Source organism: Thermobia domestica, chromosome 2 (assembly GCF_964235325.1).
Source record: "Thermobia domestica chromosome 2, izTheDome1.hap1.1, whole genome shotgun sequence".
In the NCBI taxonomy this organism is placed as follows: domain Eukaryota; kingdom Metazoa; phylum Arthropoda; class Insecta; order Zygentoma; family Lepismatidae; genus Thermobia; species Thermobia domestica.
Window position 1 is genome coordinate 1,752,216 of NC_137455.1, and position 21,202 is coordinate 1,773,417.

The 21,202-nt window shown below is 39.2% G+C and overlaps 1 protein-coding gene across 3 annotated transcripts in view; it reads right to left on the reverse strand.

Moving 5' to 3' along the window:
- The window catches only part of LOC145669800 (tubulin beta-4B chain-like), a 37,589-nt gene extending 22,935 nt beyond the window's left edge, over window positions 1-14,654 (reverse strand). Inside the window, exons 1-2 of one of the 3 annotated variants that reach the window (XM_081738145.1) lie at window positions 14,320-14,654; window positions 6,267-6,375 (exon numbers count right to left, since the gene is read on the reverse strand). In XM_081738145.1, the coding sequence (XP_081594271.1) occupies window positions 6,267-6,375; window positions 14,320-14,376 (166 nt within the window). In that variant the 5' untranslated portion in view covers window positions 14,377-14,654. Of the gene's footprint in view, window positions 1-6,266; window positions 6,376-14,072; window positions 14,113-14,319 lie in introns of those variants that run through there. The other 2 variants (XM_081738143.1, XM_081738149.1) reach the window with 2 other exon arrangements.
- Between the last annotated feature and the right edge of the window lie 6,548 nt (window positions 14,655-21,202).

Genomic DNA, 21,202 nt, shown 5'->3' on the forward strand with positions numbered 1-21,202 from the left:
TTAGAAACTATCAACATGAAATGTCTGGACAACGTAGTTTTTCTAATATTGTTCAGATACCTCAGGATGTTTGGAGGACGTTGTGTTCCAATGTCTCCTATAAGTTTTGTTAACATTCAATTCCGTCAGACATTGAGACGATAAAATATATATTGAATTTGTAAATTCACTTTTATAACAGATGAAAATAAAAGCCGATAAACTACAGGAATTTTTCGTTAATCTCATTCCACTCATACACGTTGTTGTGTCATTTTTTTCCCCTTGCGAACACAGATACTCCTTCAATAGCCAGCATGACGTATAGCTCATCGATTGAACAAAACTATCAGACACAGGAGTAGGCGGTCAATTCGAATTCAGGAAGACGAACAATGAAAAGCGACAACGCAGGCCCAAAACCTAGTTAGGTGCGTTGGTTTGCCATTGGTTTGTGTAGTTCATTTTCCTGAAGCAATAACAGCGAGATGTTGATGAGCTAAAAATTGGAGTTTGGCAGTCGCTCAGTTGGCACTGCCACAAATCCCGGGGGGATGAGGGGTCATGTCCCCTCCAATCTTGGAACGGTGGGACTGTTTCCCCCAATAATCCGATTTGAAATGTGATGATTTATGTCTGACTGCCACAAAGGAAAGTGAGATGAAATTGATGTCATCCAGAATAAGCTTCAAATCTGTCCGCCTCCCAATGTTGAAGACAATTTGCTCCTTTGATCCTCCGTAGCATTGTCTATCCACTTCATAAAAATTGTGAACATCGCTTAAGAAGAAAAGGTCTTACCCGTCACCCCCCCCCCCAATATTGAAGACAGATTTGCGCAGCTGTCATTTGGCCATGGCCTTACTTGTCATCCCGAGCTGTAACGAAACCTAGATGCATGCAACTAGTCTGCCTTTGTTAAGACAAAATTATCGAATAGCTGTCTGTCCGTCCAGAGCCCGGAAGGTGTTTCGTCCCGTCGATCAAGAGAATGTAGACAGGACAACGCGAGTCACTTGATTCTGCCAGGTAGTGTTTGCTACATCTGTCTTTTTAGTTAATTCTTTGTCTTTTCGACCTCCCTCGTGTCCAAGTAGTTAGTGTACACGACTTTGGCGTGGGAGGTCCGAGTTCGATTCCCGGCGGGAGCTCACGTGCTTCGGATTTTAAGTTTAACTGTTGGTCCACGTCTCATATAGCCTCGGTGCTGAATAGGACACTAAGCCCAAAATTAAATCCTTCCTCTTTTACCTTTCCCCATTCAATGCTTGTATTCATCTTTTCGTAATTTCTGGTTACATTTAGAGCATTCCTAGGTACAAGATCCCACTCCTATTAAAGTTGAGCTAGAATCGTAATTTCGAGTAAGTATTAAAATTCTAGGAGGGTTTGTTGGCCAAATCCCCACTCATCCTTGTCTTTTTTTTTTTTTTTTTTTTTTTTGGTTAATGAACTACATTTCTGTAAGTCACATGGATGAAAGGCGCGATGGAGACACTTCATTTCTAACAATAAAATATATACCCTATCTACCAAGAAGTCACCAGTCAGTCTGATAGGACATCGCCGTAAGGAATCCAGAGCAACCTGCACGACGCCAGTCATTTGTTTCGGTGCAGAAGGCGTTATCAGTGATCGTGCGTCAGCCGAGGAGTCAGTTTGACTGAGAATGGCGCACAGACAAGAACCTAGTGAGTGCGATAGGGGAGTCACCATCGGCTGTCATATTGCGGGTTTCTCGAATCGTGCCATTAGCGCCTAATTACGCCACCCAAAATCAACGGTGGGTGATGTAATCCTGAAATGGAAACGTCACGGTGTTACCAGAAATTGACGGACAGGGGCCGGAGAGTGCTGAATCGAGTGGTATCCAGCAACCACTGTCAAACTGTATCTGCCATCCAGCACAAGTTCCGCACTGCATCGGGCACATCACTTTCACTGAACACTGTCAGGACAGAACTGCATGCACTTGGTTTCCATGGTAGAGCAGCTGCCCACAAGCCATACATCACTCCAGCGAACAAAACCAGGAGGTTCGCATGGTGTGAGGCTAATCGAAATTGAACCCTAGACCAATGGAAACACGTGTTATGGAGTGATGAATCACGTTACACGTGTTTCATGTCAGATGGTCGGGTGTGGGTGTGGCGACAACCCGGGGAGCGCTTCTTAGCAGACTGCATTGTGCCAACAGTGAAATCTTGTGGTGGTTGTGTAATGGTGTGGGTTGCATTTTGTTAGTTCCGCTTAGGCCCGTTTGTTGTTGTGCTTGGTAACATGACGAGTGCAAATTACCTGAACATTTTGGACAATTCAGTGCTTCCCACAACGTGGAAATTCTTTGGAATAGACCCATGTTGCTATCAGGATGCTAATGCCCCTTTCCATAAAGCTGCCAATGTTATGTTGTGGTATGATGAGAACAATGTGCGACTCCAGTGACCTGCTCAATTGCCTGATTTGAATTCCGTGGAACATCTGTGGATGAATTGGAACAGCGTTTAAGGTTCAGAGCAATTCGTCTAAATTCACTTGCAGCACTTGGAACCGCCTTGCAGGAGGAGTGGGTTGCCTCCCATCTGATATCTATCAGCAACTGACGGAAAGCATTCCTCGGAGGATACATGCTGTGATCCAGGCCAAAGGAGACCCTACCCGATATTATGTACGTCATGATTTGCTTCATTCCGAAAGTTGTGGGCTGACCAGTGACTTTTTTGGTAGATAGTGTACTTGTTTACTATTAATGAAAACACTAATTTGGAAATTAAAAGAAAAATGGGATTGTTATGTTTCTCAAACTGAGATTTGGCAATGTTTAGGTTGGTACCACTGCATAAGTTTCTACTAGCTCCCATCCCCGAGAAGAGATTATTATTATTATTATTATTAATAATATTAATAATAAAACTTTAAGTGTTATGAACACCTCATACGTAAAAATACAGCAGTATGTTAATACGATTATATAATAATTTTAAACAGACCAGAAAAATTATAATATAAAATAAAAAGTTCTCATTGTTTAAGGGTAGACAGAGCTTTGATAGAGTAAATTATAAAGACTCCTACTACCAGTTTTATTATAAAAATCTTCTATAAACCATATTCTATAAAGGTAACCAAGAAAGTTTTGTCGCTTTTTGTGGAGGTCTGAGTTCAATTGGTTCTCACACCGTGAGTGAAATGCGAATGTAGATAAGGCGAAGGTCAGTTATTGGTGTGGGTATATCCAACATACTACCTAGTTGTAACAGTTCAGTTACACCGTGAACTTGCATAAGGACGGAGCGAACATGGGACTTTCACAGAACGTCATAAAGGTGTGCATGCTGCACAAGTTCAAACTAGGGTCAAACACCATTGCAGCGGGGCAGAAGATATCCCAGGCCTTTGGTGAGGGTATCGTATCTACGCGGACAGTACAGGTTTAATAAGTTTAATAAGTTTAAGGACGGTAACGAAATACTCAAAGACGCACCAGGTGCCGGAAGACCAATACATGTACAAAATGAATATCTTCAGGCTGCAATTGAGGCGAACGGTGGCCAGACATGTGATAAACTAGGACTACAATTCAGTGCGAGTGTAAAAACTATTCGGCAGTATCTCCATCAACTTGGAAAGCACTACAAGTTGGGTCGAAGGGTCCCACATGATTTGACTCCGGGACAGAATGTAACGCGAGCAGACACCTGCGTTTCTTTGCTGTCTTGTCTGAAGATGGAGCCATTTCTGGACAGGGTATTGCCATGTGATGAGAAGTGGGTCCTGTACGAAGCTTCACGACGCCGTTATCATTGGTTAGCATCCCATGAACAGGTTCCAAAACAGCCGAAACCAGCACTGCACCAGAAGAAGGTCCTCCCGTGTGTTTGGTGGACTGCTCGCAGAACCGTGCATCAGGAACTGCCACCAGCTGGTCAGAACATCAATGCAATTGTGAACTTGTCAACAGCTGAACCATCTTTAAGAAAATCCTCTCAAAACTCTGGAGCCAGTACTTCTGAATCGCAAATGGGTGCTCCTGTTACAGGACAACGCTAAGACCCATGTGACTAGAATGACTCGGGACACCATTCTACGGGATGGGAAACATTATTGCATCCTCCGTCCTCCCCGGACATTACACCATTCGATTATCACCTGTTGCATTCCTTGGACATTCACCTTAGAGGACACCAGTTCAAATCCCTAGTAGAGGTGCAAAATACACTTGATATCTTCTTTGTTTTACGGCCCACCAAGTTCTACCGCGATTAAATCTATGGCCTTCCAGGTACGTCTTAGGTAATATATCAATGTTCGAAGGTGGTGGGTGAGAAAGTGTCAGAACTTTCTTGGTTACCTTATACAAGAAAAAATGAAATCTTTTGAGTTTTACGTCCCATGGTTATGCCGGTTAGGCTAAAGGAGACGGTGATGATGAGTAATGAATGAAATGGTGGAATGAAGAAAGTGGGAGGAAACGGGAGAACCCCGAGAAAACCCACGCACACGGTGTTTGTCCACCACAAAGTTCACTTGGCGGGGGCTGGGATCGAACCCGGGACCCCAAGCACCAGAGGTGAACGCTCTACCACTGAGTCACCGCGGCCCCTACATTATACAAGAATAGTACAATAATGCAATTTGTATAATACAAGATAGAGAAAGGCTATCCAAGGCCCGAGCAATTTGTAGGGCAGGATCTCCACAGAGCTCCGCAGCAAGCTAGGTGGAGTGGATTATAGATATGCCAGATTGACTTGATCCCTAGTCTTCCGTTGCAAGCGTTCCTATCGGCTGAAAGTATTCCACTCGCTTTCTCTCGCTTAGCAACAGCTGAACCCTTATTGGCCGAACGCGTGGGTGTGTGAGGGTGTGAGTGTTAGTTCACATTTTTGTCACGGCTCAAGACATTTTGGCAGCACAATAGTAATCCCCAATGCTCCGAAGCAAGCAAAAAGGGGTTAACAGCTAGAGGGCTCCGAAGCAAGTTGTGACGAGTTTGGAATCCCGACAGAACTCAGAACAAGCTCAATGGCAAGAAAGGAAGCCTAAAGTTCCGAAGCAAACTAAAGGCTTTGGGTTAGGTTTCTCCTAAAGCTCCGAAGCAAGCTAAAGGAGGGATTTACTAGCCGAGACTTACAGTTGTGCATGAAATCCTCTCGGTTATATAGACGTTCCATGTGAGGTGATGGCGCTGCTGTTCCCTCGTCCTCATGTGACTGTTGGTGTCTCTGTAGTATCCGTCGACTGCAATCGTAGTGCTCCATAGTAAAGTTCACGTGGTTGTTGTTTATAAATAGGAGCAAATATAGAATGTTTGTAAACACAAGCACATGGTACATTACAATATTAGGCGAGGTTAAGACCCTTGTCAGAAGGTTAATAATTATAATGTTCCAACTGATTTGCAAAACAAGAATAAAATGTAAAAATCATAATATACCAGTAACAGAACTATGCAAATTAAAGTTTCATTCAACTATATTTAAAAAATGAGTTAACCTTGCTTAAAATTGCATATCCGGCATGCAAAAATCTTCGTCACTTATTGTCATATTCCAAAAGACTGGTTATTTAAATTAAAAAAAAATAACGTAGAGATATACTGAAGATACATAATAGCAATAAAATTCAGATTGGCACCTAGATCCCTTGTCATAACATTAAAACAGTTTATTTTATTTTATTTTATTATTATTATTATTTTTTTTGTAAGAATTGTTCTGTTATTTCACTTAACATATTGTATGTTTATTTTAAGACATTGTCACTCTTCTCAATACAGTATTTCGTGATTAGAATTTAGTGCTACCAATGTCGATCGATTCCTAACAATATAAATCGGTAAACTACTATATTTGTTATCCAATACCATTTGAATAAAGAATATATCAATACTACTACTACTACTACTACTACTACTACTACTACTACTACTAATAATAATAATAATAATAATAATATAAGGGGTCGTGGTGGTTTAGTGGTAGAGCATTCACCTTTGGTGCATAAGGTCCTTGGTTCGATCCCAGTTCGCTCCAAGTGAACTTTATGGTGGACAAACATAATGTGCGTGCGTCGTTTTCTCGGGGTTCTTCCGTTTCCTCCATCTTTATTCATTCCACCATTTTCATCATTCCTCATCATCACCGTCTCCTTTAGCCTAGCCGGCATAAACGTGGGACGTAAAACTTGAAAAGATTTTTGAGTGCATCTTGTAAACTATAGATGATTATGTTTAAAGTTTTATTTCTATTTATGATATTTTATTAAGACAATAGAAAGAATGTTACCTGCTGCTTCGTTGTAGTAAACGTTAATTCGCTCCAGCTGCAGATCAGAGTCTCCATGATATGTTCCCGTGGGATCGATACCATGTTCATCTGATATAACCTCCCAAAACTGTAAAAACACATTGAAGCAAAACTTAAATGTAAACATAGTAATTAACCATACAAACACAAACAGAATTTTTTCTCAAAGAACATCTACAGGGTGTCCACAAAATCCTTTACCCCTTTATAAATTCTAATGTAAGGTTTTCCATTGATTCAGATTGTGTGAACGATGGCTGATACTTCTAGTTATAGTATTGAAGAACGTGTTATTGCAAGTTGTTGGGTGCATGAGAGATATCACACAGGTAAGGCACTGACAGAAATCCGTGCAGACTCTCGGACAAGCTTTGAACGCGATCCTCTCCCGAAATAAACACTTTTTCGCTCTCGCTGTACGCAAATATCTACGGAAGTCTTTCCTGAGCGTTAGATTGGTCGTGGGAAAATAATATATGGTAGTGAAACGTGGTTCTTGACCATAACCTAAGTTGAAAGTCTTATTCTTTAGTCCTGAAGAACGATTTGGAGTAATCTAAGGACTTTTAATAACTTTTGGCCAACCAACGAGCTAAAATTAGTCTGACTATAGTTTTAGTGTAGCGTAAAACATATACACTGAAGGGATAGTACTTAAGAACGTACTGTACGAATTCACGGATCCTGTCCAAATTTAGTATACAAAAAGGTTATGGTAATGGTTCCATACTGTACATCCCGAACATATTATACAGGGAGTTCAAATTGCATGTTTTCCTGCTTGAACGGTAGACGATTAGCTCAAGCAAGTAGTCGGTCGTACAGATATTAAATGTCTTTCTGGAGTATGGTATCTACGCTCCTTGTATATCGTGGCCGTAGCGTAGTTGGGCTATGACCGTTGCTGGAACCCGGAAAGCAATCAAGCATCCTTCCGCCAGGTTTCCTAGGGCTCGACAGAGCTTATGTTTAGAAATCAAGCAGGCAAGGTAGAAGGAGTATACCACGTAGACACATGTTGACTTGCTGAAAGATAGGTTATGTACTGTCCAGAGAAGATCGGAGAACAAGTCTGATGACACGTTGGACATACTCTCTTGAATGAAGATCAGCCTTCCCAGCACGTGCGCATTTCGTACACGTGGTCTAGGATTCCATTCCTGGTGGGAGAGCATGACACAGTGATTCGGATTCCATTTTAAACTATAGGTCTACGTCTCATATAGTGTCTGTACTAAAAAGGATGTTGAACTGAAGGGACGTTCAACTTGTACTAACACTTGAACAAACAATTGAATGTAGACTAGAAGCTAGAGAAATGTATAATTTATTCCTTCCCCCATGGGTCCTATATAACGAGTGTTAACAAACTTGATATTCCGATCACCTGGCCATCTACGAATACGCCTGTGACTGTCAATATGCCCAAGACAGAAACTACTGAATTCTACAGCTCGCTATCTCTCCCGACACAACCAAAGACGTTATGGGTAATGAGCAGCTATTGAGAGTAATCGTGTGAGAAGAATGCATACCAATCGATTGGTTGGTTAATATTTCTTCGTTTATATGGCGGTCACGGCAGTTTTGATTTCATTGTCGGTAGCCGTTCTGTACGTTATGGTGGCCGAATGATCTTTCTACCCGGTGCTCCCACTATGGAACTAGCCGATGTGGTCCATCGCCTCTGCATTCTGGTATAGAACCATTGGCATAACAGTCTGCCCAAATAGGTCTCTATCAGCACACACATCTAAGTCTTCAGATAGATGAAACTCACTGAGCTCCCAAAAGGTTGACTAATCAGCACGCTAAGAATTGAAGTGTCCAAGATGGCATGAATTAATAACAGGGATATCTTCCACAAATACTGGAAAATGACCAGTTGAACAGAGATCTGAATGCACCTAGGTAGCAGCAAGGGGAACACTGCACAAGGGGAGGTTAAAATGCATGAGTAGGCGCCGCATTCACGTGAAAAGTAAGTAGGACTACCATCATTAAGGACGACCATCGCATTTGCATCAAGGAATTGTGATGGTCTTCAGTTAGAATGGACGCTACAGGCATTGCACGAATTCAGACCTCCAACAATGAATTCAGATGGTTTCAAGTTTATTGTAAAACTGAATCAGATCATCTACCGAGAGGGCTTCAGTACGGGGAATATGCAATGAGAAGATAGTACTGAGCGAGGGAAGGAAGTTCGCACCGAAACTGCTTACCGAATGTGTGTTAATACCGGGATGAAAGTTCCTGGGCACAGAGTTGACTACGCTGTCATCGGCACAACCATCAGTGTGCTTGCACATACCTATACATTGTGTAACGAGCTAAAACTGATCACTACGAAGGCCGAAAATTAGTTTCTTGTAAACAGACAACAACTGAGTGATCAGATATAAGTTATTTCCATTCCTCAAGATTGCTACTGAAGTCGTTAGGATTCCACTGAAGAAAAGTCATAGTTGGTGAGTATAATGTTTGAGACGAATCTTGCCTCGTGAACCAATCACTGCGTATACCACTAAAGATTCTACTCACTATCCTTAAATTTGTCTTCTACCATATCCGATTTCAGAGAGATCGAAGGGTGGCTTTAGAAGTGGAGATTTCGGTTTCCTCTCAGAGAGAACAGAATGGTTTAGACGGCGACGTATGTACCGGCTTGACTTGATGCCTGCAACTATAGTGAGCGAGGCAGTGACTAGGGTTTTTGGTTCCATTCTTCCACTTTCCAGATACGATATTTGCGTAAAAACGTCATTCCTCTAGGTTGAAACAGACCACCGGAAAGTTGGAACTACGGGTGCAAGCGGAACAGGGAGCTGGGTCGGAATGCTCTCCTTTATACGACGTTTCGCATTCAGTAATGGAAATCGTTTCAACTACCATTAGCTCTCGAATTTGTCTCTCCTTATGAAAGACTGAACTGTCACTGGACCAAGCACAATTATCACCCTTACAGTTAACACAGTAGGACTTGGTCGCTATATAGGACAATGTACCATGATTTCCCTTGCCTCTATTGGCACAGATAGCATCCGTCACATTACAGGACGTGCTGGTTCCGAAATGCTGACATTTGAAGCAACGAAGTAGGTTAGGTATGTAGGGGGCGCACCATTTTTAATCAATAATATCTAGTTTTATTCGAGTTTCTTCAACTAAATATTGGTCTGCTAACTCAGATCTAATCTAATCATCTTTTCCGTTCAAGAGTTCTCAACATTACTCGTTTCCACCAATAATGTGTCATTTCGAAATTTTCTAATGCCTTTGACTTGTCCGGCTATATAGGTGATAATTTTGTTTTTGGACAGTCAGATTTAGAAACTTTTACTTCCCTCATTCTTTTCTTTAATTACAAATAGGGAAGCGCACGAGACAAGATTTGTGGCTGTCTCGTCTCGAAAATATGCTGTAAAAGTGATGTCTCTGCTCGAAAAATGTATATTTCTCTATTGGAAAAGACGTGTCTCTACTCGAATTTTTTAAGGGAAATCCTGTCTCGACTCGTCTCGTGCGCATCCCTAATTACAAAATACCGGATTACAGGAATCACGATACTTCTCTTTTCCATACTACCTACACCAGGTGTTATTTCTGTCTCACTCACATCAGACTTGAACTTCTCACGAGATGGTAAACTCGCACCCGAAATTAATGAATTTTTACTCATATGAGTGAGACATGATGAACGGTACAGCGTACGGTCCCCGCAAAACCACACCCAGGCGTTCATGACGAAAACTAAAGTAATCCCGTAGGCATACCCTCACGGAAGGATCAGTGTGGAGACAGCGTGGACAACGAAAATGACAGATGCACCAAATCACCATCCGCGTCAAACACATAGCTGCAGAATAAAAGCTGACAAAATAGCAATACAAATATAAATTATCAAGCACACACAACATTTCAAACTCCAAAATAAGTGATAAATAAAATTATGTGAATTTTTATAACATTTTATATTTTTATGTTTTGTTTTGAAAGATTTTTATACGAAAATAAACAAAACACTGGAGTGACACACAAACCAGGATGAAATGATGCATATCCATCAAGCTGTCGGAGTAAGATATCCACTCTTCATCCTCTATCAAGTCTTCTACGAACCACCCATGAGTTCGACAGGGCATTCGCAATTAAAACGGCAGTCAAAGAACACGCGCGAGAAGGTTGATCAAATGAATGTTGATTGAAGCCGTCCTTTGATCCCCATCTCCCTCCTAAGAAGACGGTCTGCCGTATTAAGGAAGTATTACCATTTTGTTGGCATACACGCGCATATGGGAAAAAACAAGAGAAAAGCAACATCCCTTTGTACAGGGTGTTCAGATAGTAACTATGCAGTTCATAACTTACCGTATTTTATTTTCCATAAAACACTTTAAACAACTGAAATTAACTCGAAGCTAAACTTTAATGTCATGGAAGTTATAAGAGATGCTGGAAGTGATCCCCTTGCTCTTGAAGACACAGTTGCACACGTTTCTGCATGTCCTTGAAGACGTTGTGCAGAACATCGGGAGTGCATGGCACTGCATAGTTACTTTCTGAACACCCGGTATAACAATGTATTTCTTTGACAAAGGTTAGATGGTAGGGCAGGTTATATGCTGAATCTCACCCGCTTGAATAAAGCCTTTTTTCAATTCAATCCTTCTAGTGTTATGACATCATATTTTTCCCGTCCTGATCCAGGGATCTGAGTGCGCCTCGCCTATGATCTTCGGCATAGAATATTGCGTACTAGTGAAGTGTGTGCGCTCATTGGACGAAACTTATTAAGCTTCTAGGAGTGCTAATCCTGGTGAACGAGGGAAACCGTGCTCCCCCAAAGTTGCTTGGGCCTCCTTGATCTGGATATCTAACAACGAAACAACATATCTGATGGCTCCCTTCCCCTCAATTGGGCGACACTGTTCCTTATGTATTTTATGTCCGTTTCCAGAATCGGTTTTACATGAAATATAGATAGGCTAACTGGTGATGTACTCTCACCGAGAATGTCCTGTACGGATCCTCTGGTGGTTAAATGGTTCGCTTTATTTAAACTTCCAAACACAGCTTGCGAGACCAATTTACAATTGAATCATAAATAACAACAATTGGAAAGGAAGTCGAAGGAAGCCAGAAATGATGTATATTCCAAGATACCATATCAGTATTCACGTAGTACAAGCTTTGGTAAAACCTATTAGGATAACTGACCATTAGATTTGAATGCGGATTGATACAGAGTAGGAACGCTAACACTAGCCTGCCAATTGGTAGGACATCTCTGCTGTATCGCTGGACTACACGAAAATCGAAAAATTGCTAAATTAGGTTAGATTAGATTAGATTAGGTTGGATCAGTGTCCCTTACATCAGAAACAACCAACAACAACCACCACTTTCTTAACTTCAACTATTCCCCTCACCTGATTTTCACTCACTCTTCCTCACAAACCAAAATAACTTCTCCAATTAACCATATAAATTTCCTAAAATATAGCAGCGATAACCCTTTGGTAACCTCGATTTCCAGTAGAGGATACATATGATTCGGATTCCACTTAGATCTATAACTCATGATGCTGAGAAGGAAGATTAACAGTAAAATTATTCCGCCTTATGCAGAGTCGTTTCGACGTATGATTAGCATCATATTAAAACACTGACTACTGCAGGACACTTATGTTAGTAGAACTCTTTAGTATGGCACTAATCGCGCTTCCAAACGACTCTTCATAAGGCCCATTATTATTATTATTTTGTTTTACACGTAACAAGTCGTATAAAATATTTAGGTTTAATTGATACTCGAAGATCACTCTCAATCTGAGTGTTTTATGTTTCATTTTCACAGGTTCAATTCAACTGTCTTAAATGCACTGATTGGCTGAATAGCACATGTCTGGTGATGTGGCACACGACGTGACCTTCTTGGATAATCATTCAAGTTGGGAGTGTTTTCATCTCACGCTGGACAGAACAGATGAATCGACTGTGATTGCAGTTGTTAATATCAAAATGAGATTTAAACAGAGACTCGAATACTATGTATTAAGTTCTATGTGTTTAAACAATGTGCATGGTTTTCTTACTAGGCCTATTACGTAATTTTGGGCCTATTATGTAATTTTGTCACCTTACAAATTACGTGATAATTTCCTGATAATTGCGTTCCTATTAGACTAATACTTCCTTCCGGCACAACCTAAGATTTTTTAAAAAAAAAAAAGTTTTCATTAATAAAACTAAAAAAAAGTCTACTTAATTTGATTTAAATGGACTGATATACGAGTATGCACCTTTGGCATGGGAGACCCAGGTTCAATCACCGGCGGAGCTCATGTGGTTCGGATCCCACGTTAGACTGTAAGTCCATGTCTCATATGGTCTCGCTGTTGAAAGGAACAATAAACTCAAAAACAAATCAAATCAAACTGACATACGACATAATCTGGAGAACAATGTTGACTATCCGCGCCGACTACGTGGGTGCTCTGGGGCTCCGGCACCCACACAAATAATCTTGTGGGTGCGGCGGAGAAACCCGTTTCTCTTGCATTTAAGCCAGCCGTGTTACCGACTGAGCTAGGGTAGCCCCAACTTATCTTTATAGTACCGGTATATTTTACTTTATCACAGCACAGCCATCCACGCAGTGTTCATGAAAGATTTTAACTAAAAATAATCAAATATCGAAACGTCCCTGAAAACATATAGGCTAACACGTCCAGCCATTGACCTGCACACACACAAATTTTGGTAAGTCGGCGCCGTTGATGTTGACGAACCATAGATTGGACTCTCCGTCTCCTTTAGCCTAGCCAGCATAATCGTGGGACGTAAAACTCAAAAATTACATTTCATTTTCATAGATTGGACTCACTTTAGTATCACGTTCCTTTTTCAGCATCGAGGCTACCCGGGAATGGGTGTAGTTAAATTTACATTGAAGTTCCACCATCCGGTCTTGACGTAATGTCACGTGACAATTAGTCCACTTTGCACACACACCTTTATTGATAAAATTGATTTACTTATCTTACGAAACATAGCTGAGCGAGCGTCAGCGAGCGAAGGGAATTAGAAGACTCACAGGGCTCATTTTATTCCATCTTTGCCCAATGATAATACCACGTGACATTACGTCACGCTGGGGTGGTGCCACTTCGATGTAAATCTAACCCCATCCATCAGGAACGAATCGCATATGAAAGGAATCCTTTTTATGTAGAAATTCCACATAGCATATTTGAATAACTAATAAAATAAAATTCAGTCGCCAAAAATTAGAAATTTCAAGCTTTTCATTCATTCACGGTTCTATTTATTGTCACGAAAGAGTTACCCTATTCTCAAAACAGTTGACTAATATTAAGCTCATATTATATAAAATATTCGATGTATCATATGTACGCAACTTCGGTAGTTTTTACCACACTTCTAGTTCTTCAAACACAGTGAATGTAAACTGAAAACTTAACCTAATCTACCTTAAATACTACTTTTTTCTTGAGAGCATGATTTTATATGTTGGAACACTCAATGCAATATTTCTTTCGTCTAATAACATTTCTACAGGATTTTTTAAAAAATATCTTCAGCTAAACAACATATGAAACTTTTTTCATTTCTAATTATTTTTTAAATTAGCTTTCCTGCATTAAAATGGGCGATAAAAAGATAATACAGAAATTTACATATTTACAAAGAAATTAACTATATTCTAAATAAAGATTCAACTTAATTATTATGCAAATTACCGTTTCTATTGACACTTACAATTGACCCAAACAATAGTCAAACATAACACGAAGAATATTTTCCCACAAAATCAAATATAAATCTTAACACATAATATATTAACTTATTCTTTAATAGATACCAGGTCCTATATTAAAATAAATCCAAATATCATAATTATTTACAAGTACATGCTACTTAAGAAATCGTTTCGAAAGTACTTTATGAACCTGCGATATAAATAAAATTAATATTTTCTACATATTAGTTAATAAATTAACATTACCTTGGCGCCAATTTGATTTCCGCACTGACCGGCCTGAATATGAACAATTTCTCTCATTTTTTAACTAAATTTTGACTGAAATTTCGAATAAATTTTAACTCGTCATGAAATTTTGCCGCTTTTCCGTCTTTTTAAATTTGGCTTGTGAGAAATGATATGCGAAACTACATATTCATTCGCGTTAGCAACATAAACAATCAAAAACTAAAAGAAGAATACAGCTAATGAGATAACTGTTTTATTTTATTTCATTTCTGTAGTTTGCTATAATTAGATATGTTTCCCAATGTTTTATTACATTCTATAATTCTGCTTTTGGGAAGTTTATGGGGCTATTTTCCGGAAGGGCGTACATGATTTCAGTTTATTGTAAAACGCAAAATGCGAATCGAAATTTACAAGTTTATTTCGTAACTATAGTAACTGGTTTAAAATAATAAGTTTGGATGCGATTGTTGTAATTGGTGATATTGCACTGTGCTTTTAACTCAATATATATTACATTTCCACTGAAAAGACCTCGATCCGTAGTGATCTAACAAATGAGAGCAAAACTTGATAATTCTGAATTCTATTTAGAACTACAAATGATTTTTTTTCAATCTCATAGTTAGGAAACATTATTTGTATACAATTAATTTGAAGATAAAAGGACACTTGCATATACAATTTTTTGAATCGGCCATTTATCTCATTAATGAATGATGCAGATGAGAATTCAAACAGCACGAGTTTCGAACTAGAAAACTCTCTCAGCTATCCAAAGCAATTTCACTGCGTATATTTTTAAAGCAGGCAAACAGACTTCAACATAGTTCATGGCACGCAGGACAAGTGGACGATTAATTCATTAATTGGGTTTCATGGGGACTTCAGTAGCAAGGATCATCAACATCATCATATGTATTCTGCCATTATTGGTAGCTCACTTGCCGCAACTGAGAAGCTTCCATGCTCCACGGTCTTCCGCTAACCTCTTCGTCTTCGCGTACGATTTTTCTATTTTGATATCATCCATTAATTGTAATCTCCTTCGTCCTCTCCCTCTCTTTCCTGCCACCATACGCTTTAGCACGTCTCTCATGATTGGCCAATTCCTTCTTAGCCAATGTCCCAACCAGTTTCTCTTCCTCTCCTTAGTAATATCTAAAATGGTTGTTATCTCTCCCACCATTTCTTAGACCCTCTCATTCGTTTTTCTTTCGACCCAACTAATACCCTCCATTCTTCTCCACACACACATTTCGAAAGCTTCCAGTCGCTTTTCATAATTTTTACATAATTTACATGATTCTTCCCCCATACAATACAATACTCTACACGAACCATTTTTTTTTTTTTTTTTGAATTTTTCTCAACTCTTTATTCAAGGTCCCACAAAATAGTATTTTCTCCTCCTAAAGGCTTCTTTCGCTATCCATATCCTTGCTTTTATTTCACGTTCACACTCCATATCATAACTAATAATACTACCCAAGTATCGAAAACTAGTCAGCACTTCTTTTTTTTTCCCCTCCTAATTATATATTTGATACCGTCCGCTTCGTTCAAGTCACCATGGCTTTTACCTTTCAAACATTTATTTTCATCCCAAATTGTTCAGAGCCCTTCCTCAAGTCTAGTGTAGCACAAAGTTAAGTCATTTAAAGTTACCTACTTTCGCGGGTTCGAACCATGTGAGCTTACCATTGAATCATGGTGGACCACATATATTATATACTAGATAAACAATGTATACAGCAGAGCTCTAATCGCTGGAGCGGGAGATCTGCGTTCGATTCCGTATGGAAGCTTACATGCTTCGAATTCCACGTTAAGCTGCAGGTCCACGCTTCATATAGCCTCGCTGTGAAAGGGACGCTACTCTTAAAATTCAATTCAATCCACATTAATTGCTGGGGCACAGGTTTGTATGTTCTAACTCTGGTCCTGCCATGTGTGCTTCGCGCTGCAAAACGTCAAGTGCAAGAGTTTTCTGTTTTTTTTTTTTTTTTTTTTTAATTCTATAAAGATAACCAAGAAAGTTCTGTTGCTTTTTCACCTACCACCTTCTAACATCGATATGTACCTAAGACGTACCCAGAAGATCAAAAATAGTCCTTATCAGCATCGACGACCTTCTGCCAACGTTCTGGAAGGCCATGTATTCCATCGCAGTAGAACTTGGTGGGCCGTGAAGCGAAAACGGCGTCAAGTTCATTTTGCACCTCTATTAGGGACTTGAACTGGCGTCCTCTAAGGTGATTGTCCAAGGAAGGGAACAGGTGATAATCGTATAGTGCAATGTCTGGGAAATATGACGGATGCAATAGAGTTTCCCATCCACGGCGTAGAATCGTATCCCGGGTCATCCTAGCCACATGGGGCTTAGCGTTGTACTGTAACAGGAGGACCCCTTTGCGATTCAAAAGAGCTGGCTCCAGAGCTTTGAGTTTTTCTTGAACACGGCTCAATTGCTGACATTACACAGTTGCATTGATGCTCTGACCAGTTGGTAGCAGTTCCTGATGCACGATGCCACGAACATTCCACCAAACACACAGAAGGACCTTCTTCTGGTGCAGTGCTGGTTTCGGCTGTTTTGGAACTGGTTCATGGGATGGTAACCAATGATGACGGCGCCGCGGCCGTGGAGCTTCGTACAGGACCCACTTCTCATCACATGTCAACACCCTGTTCAGAAATGGCTTTTTCCTCAGACGAGTCAGCAAAGAAACACAGGTGTCTGATCGTGTTGTCTTCTGGCCCGAAGTCAAATCATGAGGGACCCTTCGACCCAACTTGTAGTGCTTCGCAAGTTGATGGAGGTGCTGCCGAATGGATTCCCCACTCACATTGAATTGTTCCAGTTTCTTATAAGTCTGGTCATTGTTCGCCTCAATTGCAACCGGAAGAGCTTCATTTTGTACTCCCATGCGCAAAAAATATTGCGCGTATACTGTAACTCACGATTTTTCGCAATTATTCCATTTTCCTTATGTTTATGGGTAAAATTCAGTTATTACTATGTGGAGATAATAGAAAGCAATCCATCTAAGGAGATATTTCCAAAAAATATAATAAAATAATAAAAATATAAGCAAAAAACAAAATTATGTTCGGTTTTGTGTATACTGGCAATAATGTTTTCGAGGGATTTTTTGCAGTAGCACAGCACGATTGCAGAGGGAATAACTTTAGTTGAATCAAGGAACTGGAAACTGGACTAATATATTGCATGTATTGGCTTAAATCTAGGGTGTAAATTGTCTACCAAATATAAATTAGCTTCTGTAACCAAGATGTTATACGGAAGTATAGAAACAAACAGAAAAACTGTTGTCTTAAGTTTGGAAGTGACATGCTCTATAGCCATGAGCATTTATTTCTTAAGAAAAAGACAGGCAACTAAAGGTAGTCTGTGTGGTCAAGTGGGTAGAGTGGCGGACTAGTAATTCTTATATTGTTTTGACACCAGATCGAATCCCATGCGATCCCATCCAATTTTTTCTTTAAAAAACATTGTAGAAAGTGTATAATTTTTATGTTAATAAGAACCGACACAATATAATAATGAAATAACTTTTTGTTTTTTCTGATGACGTATTTATTTAGAATTAGTGTATGCTGTTGTATAGCTTCTTTTATCATCTTCTTTTCTTGAAAAAAAATTGTCTCCAATAAAGTATGAAAAATATATATAGAGAGAAACAGACATCTTAGTATCAAACGTGATTAATCGTGATGAATTAAACAAGTTTCCCGTTGTTAAAAAAGAAAACTATAGAAAATTATTGAATTTGGTCTTTAGGTTTTTAGCATGCTATATATATTCTTTATAAGACTACACTTTATAAGGGAAGATGTGCGATCATACCCACAAATTTTGCTAGTGAGTGAAAGATGTTTTCGGCACAAATATTTTACAGGTTTAGGTGCATGAAACACCAATACGCCATGGTCTCGACCTTCGTTTATTCCACATTATTATCCGACATATCATAGCAGGTAAAAAGCAGCATCAATTGGCAAGAAGAACTGCAAGTTGTGGTCTGTTTTCGATGCTCCGGACTCGATCGCCTAGCACGCCCGTCTATACCATGACTCATACGTCTATCATTCAGTGCAGGCACGTATCCAGCTTTTCTTTTCGGAGGCACGAATTCTCGTAAGCATGTAATTCTAATGTTTCAAAAATATCAATAATAATTATAATAATAATAATAATAATAATAATAATAATAATAATAATAATAATAATAATAATGCAAGAGTTCTGTATTTCTCTTAAACGTTTATTACTTTTCATTTATGAACCGGTCAAACTGCATTGTAACACAAACGAAATCAAAACATATTTTCTAGAGACATGTAAGGAAAACTGTCTGCTACGTATATCACATAAAAAAATAGCAAATGGCTATGAGTGTATCGTTCTAATACAGTAATGTTATAAACAAAACGGAAACGAAATTATAATCCCATTTAAAAGTGTGCTTTAATTCCACCTGGTTTCAATGGCATTACGGTATATTCTTACAAGTAACACTCCGATTTTGATAAAATTTGGCAGGTAGATACTACACATAAAATAAACGAATACATGTTTCTTTTTTTCTGCGGAAAAACGATTTTAGGGGGCAAAAGCCCCCACCCAAAATTTTGAAAATTGACGCCGGAAAGGCAAAAACAAGTGGACCAAAGTGAACGAAATTGTGCACAGATATGGCAGACGTAAAATGAAGGAATACGTGTTTTGTATTTTCCTGGAAAAAACGGTTAGGTGGGGCACAGACTCCTCCAAACCTTTGATCATGAAATATCAAAAGTGCTAGTAACAATATGTCAGATGTGTGTAAAGGACGAAGAATTCCAACGACACTTTGTGTATATACGATACGCAAAAACTAAACGAATACCTGTTTTTTTTATTTTCTGGCGAAAAAATGGCTTTTGGGGGTAAAAGCCCCCATCCAAAATTTTGAATGTTGATGCCCGAAAGGCAAGAAGAAGTGAATTTAAATGAAAGAAATTGTGCCCAAATATTGTAGACGTAAAATGAGGGAATACGGGTTTTGTTTTTTCCTGGAAAAAAGAAAAGAAAAACGTTTGGGTGAGACACAGGCCCCTCCAAAACTTTGATCGTGAAATATCAAAAGTACTAATAACAGTATGTCAGAAGTGCTTAAAGGACATGAAGAATTGGAACGACACATTGTGTAGGGACAATACACAAAAAACAAACGAATACGGTTTTTTTTTTCTGCGAAAAAATGGTTTTAGGGGGAAGAATTCCCCACCCAAAATTTTGAAATTTGAGGCCAAAAAGGCAACAAGAAGTGCACCGAATTGGATGAAATCGTGCACACATATTCTAGACGTAAATTGAGGTAATTGTGTTTCGTATTTTCCTGGAAAAAAAAAACGGTTGAGTGGGGCACGGATCTTCTTAGCTGGTTATTACGAAATATCAAAAGTGCAAATAAGTATACGTCAGAAGTTCCTAAAGAGTATGGAGAATTGCAACGAAACTTCGTATAGGGACAATTTGCAAAACAATAAATGAAATGTGTTTTAATTTGTACGGAAAAACAGTGTTGGAGCCTAGAGCCACTCCGAAAAAAAAAAATATTACCGTAAAAGTGCAGGAAGGAGTGGAGCGAAGCAAATGAAATTGTGTGTAGATATTGTATAGACTGTATGTAAAATAAGGACTTTCGTGTTTTTAAGATGTCCCTATCAATTTTGGCACATCAACAGCAAACAGGAAATTAATCGGCACGTGTTTTTGTTTATGCGGAAAATCATTGTAAGGGTTAAAGTTGCCTCGTGAAATACTATAAAATACGCTATACTGTTTGTGATTGTTGTTGATCTGCCAAATTTGAATAAATCTGATGGAGACACTTGTGAAACAGGAGAGGCTTTATTTATCATATCCAATATCTATAGACAATTTCATTGGCTTCGGTCCACTCCTTCCGACACTCAACACCACGGTCCACTCAACAGTATATTTCTTTTCAGGAAAATACGAAACACGTATTCCCTCATCTTACCTCTACAACATTTGTGAACAATTTCATTCAGTTCGGTCGATTTCTTCTTCCCTTTCGGGCGTCAAATTTCAAAATTCTGGGTAGGACCTTTTGCCCCCTAAGACCGTTTTTTTCACAGGAAATAAAAAAGCCGTATTTGTTTATTTTTTGCTTATTGTCCTAACACAAAGTTTTGTTCCAATTCTTCATGTAAATTTGGGCACTTCTGACATACTGTTATTAGCACTTTTGTTATTTCATGATCAAAGGTTTGGAGGAGTCTGTGCCCCACCTAACCGTTTTTTTCCAGGAAAATACGAAACCCGTATTCCCTCATTTTTCGTCTAAAATATCTATGCACAATTTCATTCACTTCGGTTCACTTTTTCTTACCTTTCAGGTGTCAACTTTCAAAATTTTGGGTGGGGACTTTTTCCCCTAGAACCGTTTTTCCGCAGAAAATAATCAAAAACCGTATTCGTTTATTTTTTGCGTATTGTTCATACACAAAGTATCGTTGCAATTCTTCATGTCCTTTACACACATCTTACATGTTACTAGCACTTTTGATATTTCATGATCAAAGGTTTGGAGGTGTCTGTGCCCCACCTAACCGTTTTTTCCAGGAAAATACAAAATACGTATTCCCTAATTTTACGTCTGCAATATCTGTGCACAATTTCGTTCACTTTGGTCCACTTGTTTTTGCCTTTCGGGCGTCAACTTTCAAAATTTTGGGTGAGGGCTTTTGCCCCCTAAAACCGTTTTTCCACAAAAAATAAAAAAGCACTTATTTGTTTACTTTATGTGTAGTATCTACCTGCCAAATTTTATCAAAATCGGAGTGTTACACTGGGGAAGTGTTA